The sequence below is a fragment of the Lactuca sativa genome, chromosome 7, assembly GCF_002870075.4.
Source record: "Lactuca sativa cultivar Salinas chromosome 7, Lsat_Salinas_v11, whole genome shotgun sequence".
Classification (NCBI taxonomy): domain Eukaryota; kingdom Viridiplantae; phylum Streptophyta; class Magnoliopsida; order Asterales; family Asteraceae; genus Lactuca; species Lactuca sativa.
Window position 1 is genome coordinate 138,794,007 of NC_056629.2, and position 19,290 is coordinate 138,813,296.

The following is a 19,290-nucleotide window of genomic DNA, read 5'->3' on the forward strand; positions in this document are numbered from 1 at the left end:
GACCCAGTCAACAGGTCATCCAACTATCAAAAATTACATTTTTGGCATAGATTTCAAAATTTATTACAAAGTTGGTCCAATATTTACACTTTTGGCCTAGATTTTAAATTTTTTTTCAAATTTGGTCCAAAATTTACCCTTTTTGCCCAAATTTTAGAATTTTATTATGAATTCATCCTAATTTTAGTTTCTTTTTACAACTTTTTTTCTCAAAAATTTGTTTCTAATATGTTTTTTTCTTTATAAACTCATATTTATACAAAAAAAAAACATATTTTCACATAAAAATCTTATTTTTTCTATATAAAAACTTTTTTTAAAATGTTTTTTGTATATAAAATATCTAGTTATAAAAATAGGTTTGGATTATTTGTGTGATATCTCTTAAAAAATCAATTAAAAAATTAAAAGTGACCATAAATTATAAAAACAGGTTTGGATTATTTGTTCTTTAATCACATTTATATGAAAGTTTAAACTAGTTACATTATATATGACAGTTTAATATATATAATATAATAATATTATATTTTATTCGTAATAATTTATTTAAGAAGAAAGTTAAAATCATAACTTTGATATATTTTATTTATAACTTTTTAATAAATATATTATCTAAATAAAGCATATCCAGTCATGGCAGGTGTCCGATCTAGGTTGTGATTTTTTATTGCCAATCAACCTCTTCTTACTTGCATTATTTATAATCTTGTATTTCCTTTATTTTTTAATGTTTGTTATATGGAATACCGATTGTAATTTATTATCGATAAACATGTTTTTAGGGGAGTGAGAAATGAACAAAAATACAATAGAAACATAAATATATAAAATATTATAACTATCAATAACACAATAGAATACTTTAACTAAAGTTCTAAAGAATTTACACATGAGTTTGGTTAAAAAAAATTCCTTGTGAAGCTCAATTCAAGCATTTTTCAGGTCTTTGACTATTTTTTTTTAACCAAACTCATGTGTAAATTCTTTAGAACTTTAGTTAAAGTATTCTATTGTGTTATTGATAGTTATAATATTTTATATATTTATGTTGCTATTGTATTTTTGGTCATTTCTCACTCCCCTAAAAACATGTTTATCGATAATAAATTGCAACCGATATTTCATATAACAGACATTAAATAATAAAGGAAATACAAGATTATAAATAATCCAAATAAGAAAAGGTTGATTGGCAATAAAAAATCACAACCTAGATCGGACACGTGCCATGAATGAATATGTTTTATTTAGATAATATATTTATTAAAAAGTTAAATATATCAAAGTTATGATTTTAACTTTTTTCTTAAAAAAATCTTATGAATAAAATATAATATTATTATATTATATATATTTTAAACTTTCATATATAATGTAACTAGTTTAAACTTTCATACAAATGTGATTAAAGAACAAATAATCCAAACATGTTTTTATAATTTAGGGTTACTTTTAGTTTCTTAATTGACTTTTTAAGAGATATCACACAAATAGTCCAAACCTATTTTTATAACTAGATATTTTATATACAAAAAAACCTTTTAAAAAAAGTTTTTATACAGAAAAATAAGACTTTTATGTGAAAATATGTTTTTTTTGTATAAATATGAGTTTATAAAGAAAAAAACATATTAGAAACAAATTTTTTGAGAAAAAAAGTTGTAAAAAAACTAAAGTTATGATGAATTCATAATAAAATTCTAAAATTTGGGCAAAAAGGGTAAATTTTGGACTAAATTTGTAAAAAAAAAAAAAAAAAAAATCTAGGCTAAAAGTGTAAATTTTGGACCAACTTTGTAATAAAATTTGAAATCTGGGCCAAAAATGTAATTTTTGAAAGTTGGATGACCTGTTGACCGGGTCAAAGGGTTAAATTGAATACGATTACCGGTATTTGTGACTTAATTGAATAAAAAAATATATAAGGACTAAATCGATTATAAAACCAATATGTATGGATTTTATTGCAGTTTTTCCGATTAGTTTATACTCAATTTGAAAGTAAAAATAGTTTTTTTTTTTTTTTTTTTTTTTTTAATGTACTTTGACAAATGTTCAAACATATATATAAAATGTTCATAAATTCAATAAGGTGTGAAGTCGAGGGACAAGATTCCACGTAGAAGCATCGGCCATAGACCGCCATTTTTGATCTCGACGGCCACGAGTACGAGCAAAGAAAACTAATAAAGAATTGGTAGCAGTAAGATAACTTTGATGTTTTCTTTTGTCGGTGTATACACAGAGGACACTGATATCTTCGTTGAGAGCGATTGATCGACAAAAATCGGAACCCTAACTAATTTTCTGATACGAATCGTACGCGTATATGTTACATGTTCAAGATTCGTCGCCGTTTTCATCATCAGGAGGCAATTTCATCGTCGGTTCATCTACTTGTGAAACTGAAATGGAAGAATCTGGAACACACTCAGCATCAACAACAGGCAACTTGTTAGTTTCAGATAAGGAAGGAAACAGTTTGACCGTACGCGATGGACCACCGACCGACGACTGTTGCCCTATCTGCTTCGGCTCCTTCTCCGCTCCATGCCGTGGTCCTTGTGGCCACTGGTACTGCGGTATGTGAAAATTCCTTTATGTTTTCAATTTGTTGGTAAATTACAAACTTGCTTGTTCATTTGCTTGCTTTTACGAGGAATTACGCGTACAATTGGATGGTTTTGATTGATCAGGTAAGTAATCGCAGTATAGCATTTGCTTTCTGATTGATTAATTCGTCTAACAATGAAGGAAATTATCCCTGAATTTAGACCTCAAGGAATTCGTTGTTGGTAGCTTAGAAATGCGACTATGTTTGTTGACACAGCTGTACAATGACCTTGATTACATTCGTTTTTGGGGAATTTCAGTGAAAAATCTGGTTTGCAACGACACAATCCATTTGATCACAACAAACTTATGCTATAAATTCTGTTGGTTCTCCTTGAATGTGATTATCTTCAACCTTGCATCATATCTTGCCTTTTTATGTGAATTCGACAATGGCTTAAGTTTTTCCTTCTAAAGAAGATCTATGGATTAAGGAAATTGCAATCATCTTCCTCTTCCCTTGGGTGTTAGAATCTATCGAGTCTTTCATTAGTTATACATCATAAGTGTGTTTCAAATCAAGCAACTATGGATCATATCTTACCTTTCTACAGGTGGTTGTATCATGGAGTATTGGAACCACGTTGCTGCATTTCAGCCTTGCAAGTGCCCTATGTGCTCCAGTCCAATTACCAAATTGACCCCCGAAGCAACATTATCTCAACAGCAGGATGCAGGGATCCGTGATGTTCTCAAGAATGTTAAACAGTACAATTGCCTTTTTGCTGGTGGTGCTTCCGGTTTCATTCTGGTAGGTTACTTGACAGTTGACACCAGACACCCTTCCCTAATATTGAAGGGGGTAGTTTCGTCTTTTCCTTAAGCAATTCTGATGATTGTGAGTTTCTTGTGACAGCAAGTGTTTCAGTTGCCTTTATTTGTCAAGAGATTGCTTCAAGCAATGATGGATCCTGATAGACCTGTTGCTTATCTTAGCAGATTGCGTTTAGTTGCAGTTAAGACTTCAGACTTCCTTCATTTCAGACTTAAATGCAAGAAATAGCAACATTATATGATTATATGCATTTAGGAGCTAAGTTTTGAAGGAATTGCTGAATCTTATTTCTTGTTTGCAGGTGTTTCTTGGTGCTCTTTATACACTTAGCCCTTTTGACTTCCTCCCAAGATGTAAGTTATCTATTCAATGTTTGTTAAATGCAAACAATGTTTCACTTTTTTTTTTAATGCAACTGTGGTGCAGGGAGGTACCTTGATGCTATAGACTTGTTTGATTGCTCTGCTATTGTACTATCGTTTAGCTTGTACTTTGTTGGACTTTACACACGAAGAAGACGACTAAGACATTTACGCCAGCTGGCACAGGTCCCACGTTTTGACATAGATATGTAACAACACTGAATCTGAATTCACACACTCAGTTCTAAACCCTAAACCACAAATCCTTTGTCTAGTGAGACTAGTATCATGCATAGGCTTTATAGTTTATATGTATATATATACTCGCAATATCTTGAGAAAGGTGCTATTTCTTTTTCTCCAAGGTAAATGTTGCATCGTAAATAATATATGGTAACAACAGTTTAGGATTAAATTGCATTTGTTGAGTGTAATAAGTGGAAGAATTGCTATATGCTCTTCTTTTACTTCCATAATTATATAAATATACCAATAGAGGTATATTGTTCATATGGTTGAACCAATTTAGTTTAAAGGGATAATGACATGTTAATCAACTTTTGCAATTTTATATAATTGGTTGCTATTTTACATATTCGACCAATAAATTTATATAAAAAGTTAAAATAGACTATAATTACCGTCAATTATAGGGTTTTAAGATTACATTGAGTCATTTTTCTTGTACATATTTGGGTAATAAGCTTGCAAATCAAGACCAATCGATAATTAAAGATTTTCCCAATTTTAGACTTATTTTCTGTCGACTTTTCCTTTTAAGATGATACACAATTAACATTTCATATATCACAATCAACCAATAGTTTACAAGTTCTTTTAGACTCATTGGTATGAGCCATTTATCAACCAAAAGTTTACAAGTTCTTTTAGACCGATTGGTATGAGCCAGTTATCAACCAATAGTTTACAACGGATTCAAAATCGAAGGAACGATCAAATAACCGTTGGCAAGAATCACAAAAAGAAGTAAAAAGAAAACTTACCTATTTACTCTACATGTAAATACACATATACCCATTTTTTACCTACACTATTTTCCTCTCTTCCATTTTATACAAAAATCAACCATATTTTATTTCAACTAAGCTATGGACCAAAATCCAAACACTCCTCCTCCAAACACAAACACATCCACTCAGATGGGGTTCGCATAATACGAGGGTAACAACTTTGATCAAGGTATTTTCCGTTTTTACCCCTTAGAATAAATTTTCATTGCAAATTTGGTCCCTTTGCTATGTTAATGAGGTTGCGTGTTTTGCTAAGTACATTTGGCGTACACTTTTATACATAGGAGCTACGTGGATGATGCCCCAAACCCTAACTTTTAGGGTTTGAACCCTATTTAAGCATCATTACCTTATTGAGACCCCTTTATTCATCAACCTCCATCCCTATTTTCGTCCCTAGCAAACCCTAATCACTTGTGTGAGCCCTTGTGGGCTTAAGAGTGCATTTATGGTGTTCTTGAAGGAGGGAGAAGGAAAAGAAACCATCTTGGAAGCTTAAGGGCTAAGGCACTTTGGATCCAGAAGTGTTTCTTCCTCGAGCATCATTCGGAGGTATAAAGTCTGAAACTTGATGAGTATTTGCTTAGATCTTGTTAGCTAGGAGTTTGTGTTCATTTTGGTCCCATAAGCTTGGTCTTCATGAGTATGGCTTACTCTAACCCATAAGGGTTGTCCTTCCAGACGTTTTTAGGTGCTTAGGACCATAAAAATGTGATCTTGGTCCATTTCTTTTCTTCCTGCATGAGATATGGGGTTTTGGTATGTGTATTAAGTTAGGGTTTAGTTGTTGGACCCTTTCTAGCCTTCGAAAGTCATACAGATTGAAATTTTAGGACTTAGAACATTATTTGGAACTAGATCTGAGTTTTGGATGTGGTACTTAATAGATTAAGCACTTAATAGAAAAGAAAAGGTGGCAGTCGAGTACGTTGGGCGTACCTGATGGTACATTGCGCATACCTGGTCGAGACCACGTAACCGAACCAAGGGTGCACTACGTTGGGCGTAGTGGTTGAGTACGCCGAGCGTACTTAGTCTGAATTGACTCATTGACTTTTTGGCTTTTGACCTTTGACTAGGATTTTGACCAAGTTTAACCTAGGGGTATTTTGGGTTTTTTGAGTTATAGTTTGAGTTTAAGTCACTGTTTGTTGTTTAGGTGACATGTAGAGTTGACTTTTGGAGCAATGTTCTTTTCTGATATCTTTTCAGATTGTGAGGTGAGTTTCCTCAATATACTCATGGGTAGAAGGCATCAATGTCGGCCCATTTGGTTATGTATCCTGGTATATAGGATTTTGCTATGCTGTCGTGATCTGTTAGACCTATATAATTTTTTGTTTCCTTGTTATATGTTTATCTATTGCATATCTTGACATAGTGCGGTTAGGTTGAGGTAATACTACTCTATGCAGAAGCCAACAAACCTGGGAGAAATCCAGACATAAGTTGTGGGCCGGAAAGGCAAACCAGACTTATGGTGTGGGCTCGGGAGCAAGCCAGACATAAGATGAGGGCCGGAAAGGCAAGCCCGACTTATGCTGTGGGCTCGGGAGTAATCTATACATGAGTTGTGGGCCAAAAAGGTAAGCCAAACTTATGTTGTGGGCTCAGGGGTAATCCAACCCGATTGTTGTGGACCCGGTATGCATGTTGTTATATGTTTGCGTGGTGGTACTTTGGGGAACTCACTAAGCTTTGGCTTACCGTTTAAGTTTTATATTTCAGGTACTTCAGATGATCGGGGGAAAGCAAAGGCGTGATCATACACATCCTTTGGTGATATGTTTTGGAGATGTTATGATACATTGATTTTGGAACATGTACTTGATCTTGGGTTTTTATTACTTGAGTTTTATTGAAAACAATGATGTCTCTTTAATTAAAAATGAAAATTTTTGTTGATTTTAGGATGTTACAAGTTGGTATTAGAGCCCTGGTTTGAGGGAATTGGATGATCACTTGTGTGAATCCAGACTCAAACTAAGGATCTGTTAGAATTTTCAAATGATTTTTCAAAAAATGGTTTCCAAAGCTATTTTCAAAAAAAAAAATGTTTTCAAAAGTAACAAAGGAAGGACGAGATGTGTATGATCAGCATAAGTAAGAAAGTATATCCTAAATTACCCACACTATTATTTGTTTATGATGATTATGACAGAACTACATGATAGTGATAGGCTAGGGATCTTTAAGAATTGCATGATAGAATTGTCATATTTATGATGCTTGATAACCTAGGAGACTTCTTATAGATTAGATGCAATTGACATCATTACTGTAGTTGCTTAGTGTGTGTGATATGTGTATTTTTATATATATTTTTATACATTATATCTTAATATTTTGGCATTTATTATTCTCTTTTAGAACTAAAAGATACTCATAATGTTTTAAATTATGTTTTGCAGCTATTCGTTGACGATAAAGCACAAAAGAAAAGACTGAAGCGGAAATCGGGCTTAGAAGATAAAAGAAAGGAAAAATGTTGAGAAGCCATTTACACCCCGCGTAATTTACTTGTACGCCAAGCGTAAAGGCTAAGGCGAGTTACGCCCAGCGTAATTCTTGATTACGCCCCGCGTAACGACTGGTATCGGATAACTCCAATCGCGTATAAATCTTCATTATGCCCAGCGTAATCCGACTTACGCCCAGCGTACGTAAGTCGGTTACAAAGGTTATAAAAGTCGATTATTAGCTAACCAGAAGGGGGGATTCGACTTCCAACCTAATTTAGTCGATATTAAACTTCTGTTAAGCCGTTTTGAGGGTCTAGAAGGCGGCTGGAAGGCCGTTAAGCTAACAGGAGCGGAGATCGGAAGGATTGGAGAGCGGATACATGTCGGTAATCATATGGGTTGTTAACGTGACCATGTTTAGCATTCCATTGTGTTACTATTCTGTATTTAGTTTCTGATTTAGGTGTAAAAACCTTTTACTTTGCGTTTATGATTGAATGAAACTTTGATTATTAGACTAATTGCTATATTGAATTGTTTGTTTATGTTTAATTTATCTTGCTAAGCTTGTTAAAAGATTATTACGTGTTAATGATAATTATTTGCTGTTAATTATTAAGTAAATTAAGTTGTATGAACATCTGCTTGATTGCTTGTTGCTTATGATTTTGATGACCATCAAGATTATAAGTCTAGGAATAACGAATGTGAAACTAGGATTAACTTGGAAATAAGTAAGTTAACGTGTGAGCCTTGTTTGATGACCATCAACAAGAGGTTAAATTGAATTAGTAATTTGATTAACTATATTTACAAGTCTTGCTTGATACGAGCTGAACACTAGGAAGCATGTTAGTTTAATCAACTGATCACTGTTTGAATTGACTTGTTTGCTAAAGGATTAGTTATAGTGAACGCGGATCTAATCATTTTAGGAATCGGTGAACATGAATAAATGAATTTGTGTATGCAACTGTCTATGTTTTTAAGGTGTAATTAATCTAAACCAAAGTGCCTGAAGAGATTTGTTTTCCTGTTGGTTTATCGAGAGTTGTTAATTAATTGTTTATTTGAGAATTATTAAATTACTTCTTCTTGACCTGTAACCTATAATCAAACATTCTAAATTAATTCACCACCGTTCCCTATGATCGACACTCGACTTACCTAAGCTATACTGTAATCTGACTAGGTACACTGCCTATAAGTGCATAGTTAGTCTAAGTTTGTTAGGTTATAAATATTAAAATTAGTGGGTACTTTTGTGCACATCAGTGTGCATCATAGTTGTACATAACTAAAATTCTATAGCTTGAGAATGTTTGCTTTAGCCTTATTTCATGTTCTTTGTTTGGTTGTGGGCTTAAGGTAGAATCAAGTATTCGACTGTCTATGGAATCCAATATTATGTATGATTAGCATGCACGAGCGGTTGCAGGGTTGGTGGAAGTTTCATGAGTGCGTATGTGAGTAGCCGGCCAGATGAGGAATGATTAGCCACTCTCAAGAGAGTGAGTATATGATGTATGTGTATCCTAGTTGTGGGTTTGTTTTTGGGTAGTTTGTGATGATCTATTGATACAAATACAGGTAGGTGTGGAAGGTAGTATGGGCTCGTACTACTGAAAGCATATGAATCGTACGTGTATCAAGTAAGTCACAAACCCCGAGGGTTTAGTTCTCTGTGATGATTGTAATAGTATGAATTGTGGCATTTTTGATATATTTTGGTTCATTTTCAGTATGGTGTTCACGAGAGGATGTGGTTCTGGAGTTAGTGGCCAAGAGCCAGGATTGACAGATAACATCCGTGAGTTGATTGCAATTGAGGTAGCTGCTGCTGGTTTTTGGGTTTATCAAGACCGCTATGATTGAGTTGTTTAATGAGCGATATGCCGTCGTGGTTAAGGCTGCTGCTACAGCCACCTCATCCGTTACTGCTGCGGGAGGCCTATGCGGAGGTTTATTTCAGTACTGGGACTTCAGCAACCCGAAGCCCCCCGGGTCAAGGAATCGATTGTGGCTATGAAATGGATTTATGATATGGAGGGTTGCTTCTTTACTTGTCCTGTCCGAAGGACTGGAAGGTCAGGTGTGCCATGAACCTCCTTCGATTGGGAACGAAGGACTGCTGGAACCTGATGACTTGTTCCTACACTCCTGAACAGTTGATTGTTGTTACTTGGGAGCAATTCTATGAGATGTTTCACCCAAGGTATGTCCCTCTGGTAGAGGGGGAGAGGTTGGCCTGAGAGTATTTGGATTTGAGGCAGACGACAAAGGCGGTGACAGAGATCAGCAAGATGTTTACTGAGAGGGCTCTATTCTGTCTCGAGTTTGCTGCATCGAAGTAGGCCCAGATGACTCGATACTTAAGCATGCTCATTTGGTAGTTGGTGTCTACCTAGCGTTACAGTACCCTCACCGAGCTTCAGTATGCCGTGAGGAGGCAAGAGGTTGGGATAAAGACCCAAACGAGGGAGCAACGTCAATATCTCGTTTAGTCATAGCCTGTAGCGAAGCGGTTCAAGCCCGTTGATTCATGATCCCGGGGACAGAGAGGTTGTACTTGTGGCAAGTGCACCAAGGATGTTACATGCACATTATACGCATGATAAAAATAATTTTGTAACACAACCTCACCGCCTGCTACGTAAGAATGTATGCGCAAAACTAAAAAGTCATAAGCAACACCGAATACTGGAGGGGGGGGGTTGTTGATCTGGTATCAACCTTCTTCTTTGCTCTTCGCTTTGGCTTTGGTGTCATGTGTAACTAAAACATTTCTCAAACATTTATATCATTCTTTTATGAATATTTGACTAAAAAAAATTCTTTCCATATTAGCTTTTAATGTATACCTGTGTGAAAGGAGTACACATAAACTTTGATGGATTACGAAGCCTAGGTCCATCGGGTGTAGCTTCATTATCATCAAAGTGATTTGTAGTCCCTACAATTATTACCTCGTCGTCTACCACCTACATTAATATGTTATAATTATTAATAAAATCTACGTATTTATTAACAAATTATATCATAAATATAACGTATAATAACCTTTTCAGCTTCATTATCATCCGAATCCAAAACATTTATCAAACTGATTTGTACTCTACCACCATTCGTCTAACGCCTCTTCATCAAACACCTACATTAATATGTTATAATTACTAATAAAACATACATATTTATTAACAAAATTATATCATATATATAAGGTATCATAACCTTTTTAGCTTCATTTTCATAAAAAATTCATCATCGAATTGATTTCTAGTAATCCCCTTTCATCTAAAACCTACATTAATACCTTTAAATTATTAATAAAATATACATATTTATTAACAAATTATATCGTAAATATAGGGTATCACTAACATTTACATCAAAAGAATAATTTCTTTGAAACTTTTCTGGTTCATAAAAATTTATGTTGTTCCATATACTCTTGTCATTCACTTCTTCCACGTTTACGTCGGTGCGTTTTCGATTCAAATACATCTCTTGTTTGAGTGCAATTAACCTATTCGACAACTCTTCTAAACTTGGTTTCCTACTTTATCCTGCTCTATCGTGGGATCGGCCACTAGATGATAAACGACACGAAGATTCGCCTTGCCTCCTAAAACGCTTCCATATTGGGGATGGAACTGAAGGCGGTTCATCATACACATACTCTTGACATGACATATAATAAGAAGACCTTCTCTACTCATCGCTCGATGTCATGCTATGTCTTGGTCTTCGTCCCTCAAACAAATTAACATATGTATAATGTTAGTAAAAAGTTCAAACAAAATATTGAAAAAAAAATATACAAACCCGTGTCACATCGAAAATCTTGTTCACATCAACCCATTTTAATTTTTTGGTTGCACTCCAACGCTTTATCTGATGTGTAGCTTTGTTTCTACGTAACACATAAACACTTCGAACAGATGGAAGCATCTCATAGATCCATATCTATAATTTTAACAATTATATTAATAACAATTATTAACAACTAACATACTTGTTATATTTTATAAATATATAATTCTATATATGTATACCTTGAATGGCGCCGTAAATCCTGACACCGAGTATTTGAAAGTTTGACAAGGCTCATGTAGTGATAAATATTTATTGATTTTGTTTCATGTATCCTCAAGATTATCGTAGGTGAACTCCCACAAGTAACTACCCTAAGCAAAACTACAATATAAAACTTTTAATTAGAATAAACATTACCATAGAAAATTTAACTTCCATAAATTTTACGCCAAATTTAAACTTTTCAATCATAAATAAAAACCAAATAGCATTGTTTACAAAATGTTTTCAAAGCATTATCCATCAGAGTGTCCCAAAAATCATAACATAAGGATGAGGAGCGGTACGGTCACGCCTTCGCCTTTCCATGATCTCCTGAAGTACCTGAAACAATAAACTGAAAACTATAAGCCCGAGGGCTTAGTGAGCTACCCCCAAAATACCAATACCATACTGACAATACCATATCAGTAATAATCAATCAATCAATATGCATACTGGGCCATCGGCCTGACTGGACCGCTCTACAGGTCCTACAGTCTATCTGGATCTATACTAAGCCTTCGGCATGACTGGTCTGCCACGCGGGCCTACAGTCTCCCCGGACCGCTCATAGGGTGGGTTGGCCTACAGCACAAAGCAGGACCGCCTCAACCCAACCAACAAGCAAATACTATGTGCGCGTAACTATCATATACTGACATATATAAACATCAAGCATATTTATCACTGGTCATTAATCATAGAACTCTCTCGTAACTAGAGTACCGACCTAGCAGGTCACTAACATACCAATCCCTACGGATCATAAGAGCATAGCATACTGTCTACCCCTAATTCCGATATAACAAATCATAACTACATATAGCATACCATAACAATAACAACTAAAGGGCCGACCTTGGTGCCGTAGACCCTATCGATATAGTGAGGATAACACACCTCGCAGATGTCGACTCGGAAGGTAAGCTCCAACTCTCGTATCACTTGACACAGGCTCCACCACCTATCACACAATATGCTCGTAAGTCCTTAACCTTATAGGGTACTCCATAACCCACTAGTCAACCTCTGATCAAAGTCAAAGTCCTCAGTCAAGGTCAACAGTCCATTTTGACCTCGACTCGCTGAGTACCCTCGGCTACTCGCCGAGTTCCTTGAAGCACATTCCCAACTTGCTGAGTCATTAGGGTGATTCGTCGAGTTCCTTCGATTCTCGATCCAACTTTAAGGCCACCCGTCGAGTTCCCTCCTTGCAACTCGACGGATACACACGCATACATATCCAGGAGAAAATTCATTCGACTCGCCGAGTTGTTCTTCAACTCGTCGAGTCTATGGCAATAATCATCGGACTCACCGAGTTGTTCATCTAACTCGTCGAGTTCACGGTCATCTTCATGTGACACGCCGAGTAAACCTTGCGACTCGCCGAGTCCGTTCAGTCCTTTTTCCATACAGACCTATTTTGAGCCATGCAACGGCTCCAACTCACAGATCTAAGCTTCTTGGGCATGCTTATCACGTAAAGTTGCAAACTTTATGTGCATACATGGCTTTAATTGCTTTAAATGCTAAATCTAAGCTCTTAATGGGGCTTCATGCCCAAGAGGGACCTCAATCACGACCAAAACTGTAACTTTATGCTTCTAGAATCCGAAGAGGGTCCAGATCTGAAGTTACAACTTTTGATCTAGCCCATAGCTCATCATACCAACTTGATATTCCAAGAAAACCCTAAAACTCAACCAATAGAGGAGATCTATAAGGAAAATGATGGTTTAGGTACCTCTGGAAGATGATATCTGAGATGAATGTTTATTTCCACACTCTAATTGCTCCAATCTCCTTCTCCTCCAAGTCTTCTCCTTCCAAAAATCCTCTTTTCAAGCTTCAACACATACACAAGGCACACACACACACACACGAATAAGGGCTCTCAAGGACTCTTTAGAATTGTAAAGAGGTCCGAGGGAGGCTAAGGTCCCTTTAAATAGGGGTAAAAACCCCGGGATTTAGGGTTTCATCTGCCAGCTCCTACTCGCCGAGTCCCCATATGGACTCGTCGAGTAGGTCACTTAACACGCGATCCCACCCCGCTGCTACTCGACGAGTAGGGCAATCAACTCGTCGAGTAGAGCTTAACCCAATACATCTTATTTAAACAATACCTGAGAATCGAGGCGTTATAGAAAATATAAAACTTTCAAATTCGAAAAATAATACATGTTCCGCCTATCCAAGTTCTCAGGAAAAAAAACTAGTCTTGTGGCACACAATCATTTGCTTTCTTCCCCCAAAACCCTTCACACAACAAGTATATGATACATACTCTAACCGCATCATCGCCGGTAGCTGCTAAAAAGGGATGATTTAAAATAAAACTTTTCATATCACAAAATTTTCACCGAATTATTTGTAGGGATGAGCAAACCCGAACCAAGAAATCGGGAAACCGATCAAAACCGACGAAACCGAAACCGATAAAACCGAAACTGAAGCAAAACCGACGGTTAGGGTTTCAAATTTTTAAAAACCGAAAAATCGGGTTCGGTTTCGGTTTTTTCCTAGAAACCGACCCACCCAACCCGAGAAACCGACTCAATGGTTGAGTGCCATGTTTTTTTTTATGTAATCATAAGAATATATATATCTAAGGCGCGAATTAGATATACAAACACACTCTTGGCCCAGCGGTTGAGCGCCTTCCCCTTGAACATTATGTCGAGGGTTCGAATCTTGCTGCTTGCCAAAGTTTTCCCTAAGTTTTCTATTTTAATTTGCAATTTGATCTATCCCACATCGATGGGTGTATGAAAGTTGCGCATGTTTCACCCTTAATATAAGGAATCGTTAACCTTTATCAAGCCTCAAATCAGTTTAATTGGGATTATCATTGGGTTCAGGTTTAAACCCGGAACCGACCCATGAAGAAATTGAAAACCGACAAACCGAACCGACGGTTTGGGTTCATGGTTCGGTTTTTATATTTTTGAAAACCGATTTTATTGGGTTGGGTTCGGTTTTAGGTCAAAACCGACCCATGCTCACCCCTAATTATTTGTGTGGTTCGGAAAGAGACGTTCCCATAGTAAACATCTTTTTTGACTACTAATTTTTTTTTTTCTGACACTTTTTTCCAATTATTTTTGGATAAACTCCAAAATTAAATCCGATTATCAAAAAAGACTCTTCGGGGCCATAAACCATTTTAGTATCTCTCACTTTGAAATACAACCGCTTTATGCCGTCCGGATATACTACTGCGTCTGGCCGTAACTGATTATGAAGAAATATTTTATGAAATAGAAATCTGACCCCTTGTAATTGAGGGACGTCCAACAAATAACCAAACACGGTGCTTCAAAATATTTCCCGTCACACACCATGCAATACTTCAAATACTTACCATATGTAGAGGTGGCAAGTCGTGTCGTGCCGGGTTCGTGTCATGTCGAAACACTAAACGGGTTGAAAGTGCATGACCCTAACCCGACCAATTTAATTAACATGTCGTGTCGTGTCAACCCGTTTATTTTCGTGTCGAGTTCGTGTCGGGTTCGGGTTAGGGCTATACCTTGAAATATGTTGTGTCATGTGAGGTTAAAAGATTGAGCATGTTGAAAGAGTAGGAGTTGGGTAGGCGGAAAGGAAAAACTAATAGTTTGGAGGCAGAATAGATGAAGTCATAACAAGTTCAGATGACAGAACTAAAAAAGTGAGAGTTGGGGAGGCGGATGACAAGGTCATGAGGATGTGAGAGTGGTGAAAAAGACTGGGTAGTTTGGGAGAGAATGAAAAAACTGAAATGAAGTCTTGATCTAGACGGCTAAGTCATTTCAACATTACAAAACAATTCAATTCGAAGGTTTTCTTTTGCTTATGGTTTTGTTTTTGTATCTTTCTAGATTATTTAAATAATTCAAAAAACATGCATATAAATAAACGGATCATTTTCGAGTCATATTCGAGTTGAAATTTTCAACCCTAACCTTACCCATTTAATTTTCGTGTCGTGTCGTGTCAACCCGTTTATTTAAACGAGTTGAAATATCTTACCCAAACCCGTTTATTTCGTGTCGGGTTCGTGTCAGGTTTCGTGTCGTGTCAATTATTGCCACCTCTAGCCATATGTTAAAATTGATAAATGATAACTAAAACACAAAATAGGTAAAGATTTTACCATATTGCTGGGATTGTTCACGAAATCATCCATTGTTTTTCAAGGAGAGAACTCGTTAAAGAAAAAGTGTGAAAAATGAAGCAAAAAAAATAACGTTTTTATACTTGGAAAAATATAATATCGCAGATATCCTTCTGCGAACATACAAGTCGTTAAAACACGATTATGTTTTAACGACTTGTACGTTCGTAGATGGATTATTATGGACTCTATAATTTTCATAGCTAAATTTGTAATTTGAGTTTTTTTTTTTTTGACTATTTTTTATAAAATAATTATCGGATTAAACTATATTTATAATTACCTCAAAAAAAAAAAAAAAAAATTTAGGCATGAATCCTACCAGCTAGAAAATACCAGTCTACGTTATACGGGTACTCGATTTCCATTTTTATATTGCTTCTAATTTAATCTTTAATAAATGATCTAAACCACAAAGGGTATTCCAAGGTTCATATATCCACCTACACCCGATTCGACAAACCCAACTGCAGCGTGCGACGTGTCCAGATACATCCCCTCTGTGCCTACTTCGTCAAACCAACGCCATTCCATCAATCCTCCCTCATCTTCTCTCTCTCTCAACCCTTCGCCGTGTGCAAGCAAAATTCATCGAAACCGTTTCATTTTCGTCCATCATCATCACGCTTCGATTGGTCTCCGGAAGGTACGCCGTACGCAACGTCGATTTCAAATCATTGGGGGATTAGGGTTTTTGATTGTAATTTGATGGAACCCACAATCACTGGTTACTTTCTCCATTACTGTAATCGCTTCTTAGGTCTTGACTCTTGTTGCCGCTCTAGTTGTTGTCACTGTTAGGATTTGGTAAAGAAACTTCATTTCTACGTTGTCTTATTACAAATCTATGGATTTGACCAGAGCTCACCAATCGAACCTATCGTTAGGGTTTGTACCTCACTCTTCGCATAGTAATCAAATAGCCAACGACACTGTATCCTTCCAGATCGATACGAGTTTTCGAAATCCTTCCAACCACCTTGTGTCCGGTGTTCCTCTTCAATTGATGGAGCAACAGACCACAACCGAGAGCAAAAACGTCGATTTGAATGAGAAGCACCAGCAAACGAACACGGGGAGCATGGATTTGAATGAGGAGAGCAGAGACGGAGGTGAAGACGACGGCGAAAGAGATGTTGAGGAGTTTCGGATTTTGGGGCATTCTATGTGCTTAAAAAGGCGAAGGGATAACAATACCCCCAGCTGCGCCACCACTGATTCAGCTTCATCTCAGACGTTGTCAAAACGGTGTCATACAGAGCAAAACAGGCATCCTCAAAGTCTTGAGTCGCGTAGACAAGCTGTTCGAGCATGGGGGAACCAGTCCCTTCAAGCTGCTGACCCTGATATATTTGACATATTGGAAAAAGAGAAGCATAGACAATACAAAGGGATTGAACTAATAGCCTCTGAAAATTTTGTTTGTAAAGCAGTTATGGAAGCTTTGGGGAGTCATGTCACAAACAAATATTCCGAAGGCATGCCAGGATCTAGATACTATACTGGAAACCAATACATAGATGAGATTGAAACTCTTTGTTGCCAACGAGCTTTAGTTGCATTTGGTCTTGATTCAGAGAGCTGGGGAGTAAATGTTCAACCCTATTCTTGTACATCTGCCAATTTTGCAGTGTATACTGGTTTGCTGTCGCCTGGTGATAGAATTATGGGGTTGGATACCCCTTCTGGAGGGAATACAAGTCATGGTTACTATACACCTAATGGAAAGAAAGTTTCAGGGGCTTCAATTTTCTTTGAAAGTCTTTCTTACAAGGTTAATCCACAAACAGGTATTATAGATTTTGAGAAGCTTGAAGAAAGGGCCCTGGATTTTCGCCCAAAGATTCTTATTTGTGGTGGGAGTTCATATCCTCGTGAATGGGATTATTCTAAATTTAGACAGATTGCTGACAAATGTGGTGCAGTCTTGATGTGTGACATGGCTCAAATCAGTGGTCTTATTGCTGCCAAGGTACACATTCTTTTGCTAATTGCCAAATTGTCACTAGGTGTGATTTTGATCACTATTTGAGTTTCATTTTGTGCTTTAAATTTGCCATAATATCTTGTTTATGTGACAGCTATTACTTATGAAAAATTGGCATTAGCTTTTTGAGTTATTGTTTGAAAAGCTTTTAGCTTTAGACCCTTTTTTCCTAAAAAAGTCTTATTTTTTTTGTAAAGAAACATTAGCCGATTTTAGGGGCTTCTTTTAAAAAACAACATGTGAGGGCTTTTCTAAAACCGACTGTTCTTATAACTTTAATTCAATTTATTATTATTATTATCATCTTACTTTTTGAAAAAATGATCTTTTTTCAACAATAACTCTAATTTTTTCTTTTAATTTTCATCTAAATTTATCTTTATGGTGAATGATTAACAGGAATGTGCTAGCCCTTTTGAATTTTGTGACATTGTGACTTCAACTACTCACAAAAGTCTTAGAGGCCCACGAGGGGGTATAATATTTTACAAAAAAGGTCCAAAACCGAGGAAAAGAGGAATGCTTCTGAATCAAGGTGATGGAAGTGACAAATATGAGTTTGAGGAAAAAATAAATTTTGCTGTATGCCCCGCACTTCAAGGTGGGCCCCACAATAATCACATTGCTGCCCTTGCAATTGCCCTGAAACAATTAGCCACTCCAGAATACAAAGATTACATGCAACAAGTGAAGAAAAATGCTCAAGCATTAGCTTCTGCTTTGTTGAGAAGAAATTGCAGACTTGTTACTGGAGGCACTGATAATCATTTGTTACTTTGGGATCTCAGAAATCTTGGATTACCAGGTATAAATTTTATTTTTAATTTGAATTTGGTGGTTTATAGAAATAGTAATAAACTAATACTACTCATGGTTTTTATTTCAGGTAAAAACTTTGAGAAAGTATGTGAGATGTGTCATATTACTGTTAACAAAATTGCCATATTCGATGATAATGGGACTCTAATTCCTGGTGGAGTAAGGATTGGTAAGTTTAAAAAGAATTAAAAAAAATTATATAATAGTAAGAATTGAAAGTGATGACGTGGATATTAATCAATAAACATGTTCAGGTACTCCTGCAATGACCTCTCGAGGTTGTTTAGAATCAGATTTTGAGACAATGGCAGACTTTCTATGTAGAGCAGCTCAAATCACAAGTTCAGTTCAAAGGGAACATGGAAAAATGGTGAAATCTTTCATCAAAGGACTTGAAAACAACAAAGATATTATTGATCTTGGAGCTCAAGTTGAGAACTTTGCAATCCAATTTGCAATGCCAGGTCAAGACTTGTAGAAAAAAAAATATTATAATTCAGTTTGGTGGCACAATTTCTTGCATATTTTTTAGTTTAATGTTGCGTGGAAGAAAAAAAAAACAAAAAAAGAAAAATGAAAAGTTCATGAGTAAGTAAACATACAGCTGGGGGTAGTAGGCTGGCATATATGAATATGATATATATATATTTTTTGATTTTGACTTTTGATAAAATGGGAGATATAATATTGAATAGCATATTTTTTGGTATTATTGTGTTCAACTTGTATTTGTTTAGTTTTGTGTTCATATCTATTCTTGATGATTCTATTTCGTTCCTCGTTTCTTGTCATTGATTAATTGTGGGAATATCAAATTGGTACCAGAGGTAACAATGATATGATTTGCTCATTTTTTTATTCATTTTGTTTCATTGAAATTTATGTTTGATTTATTGATCAGTTTACTTTTGTTTCAAGTTCTTTGTATTGCTTTTCGATGATCTCAAAAGCAAAACTAGAGTTACCAAGGATTGTATTTGATTAACATTGTAAGACCAT

The 19,290-nt window shown here is 35.9% G+C and overlaps 2 protein-coding genes across 2 annotated transcripts; both read left to right on the plus strand.

Annotated features, from left to right (window-relative positions):
* The first annotated feature begins 2,035 nt into the window (after positions 1–2,035).
* Positions 2,036–4,168, plus strand: LOC111913659 (uncharacterized). The gene is made up of 5 exons (XM_023909383.3): positions 2,036–2,585; positions 3,171–3,367; positions 3,473–3,571; positions 3,693–3,744; positions 3,818–4,168. The coding sequence occupies exons 1-5, from the start codon at positions 2,333–2,335 to the stop codon at positions 3,964–3,966; spliced, it is 750 nt and encodes a 249-aa protein (XP_023765151.1). The 5' UTR covers positions 2,036–2,332; the 3' UTR covers positions 3,967–4,168.
* An 11,744-nt stretch (positions 4,169–15,912) lies between these two features.
* LOC111913660 (serine hydroxymethyltransferase 7) lies at positions 15,913–19,000 on the plus strand. The gene is made up of 4 exons (XM_023909384.3): positions 15,913–17,457; positions 17,872–18,277; positions 18,359–18,460; positions 18,546–19,000. Exons 1-4 carry the CDS (start codon positions 16,333–16,335, stop codon positions 18,767–18,769), a joined length of 1,857 nt encoding a protein of 618 aa, XP_023765152.1. The 5' UTR covers positions 15,913–16,332; the 3' UTR covers positions 18,770–19,000.
* Positions 19,001–19,290: the final 290 nt, after the last annotated feature.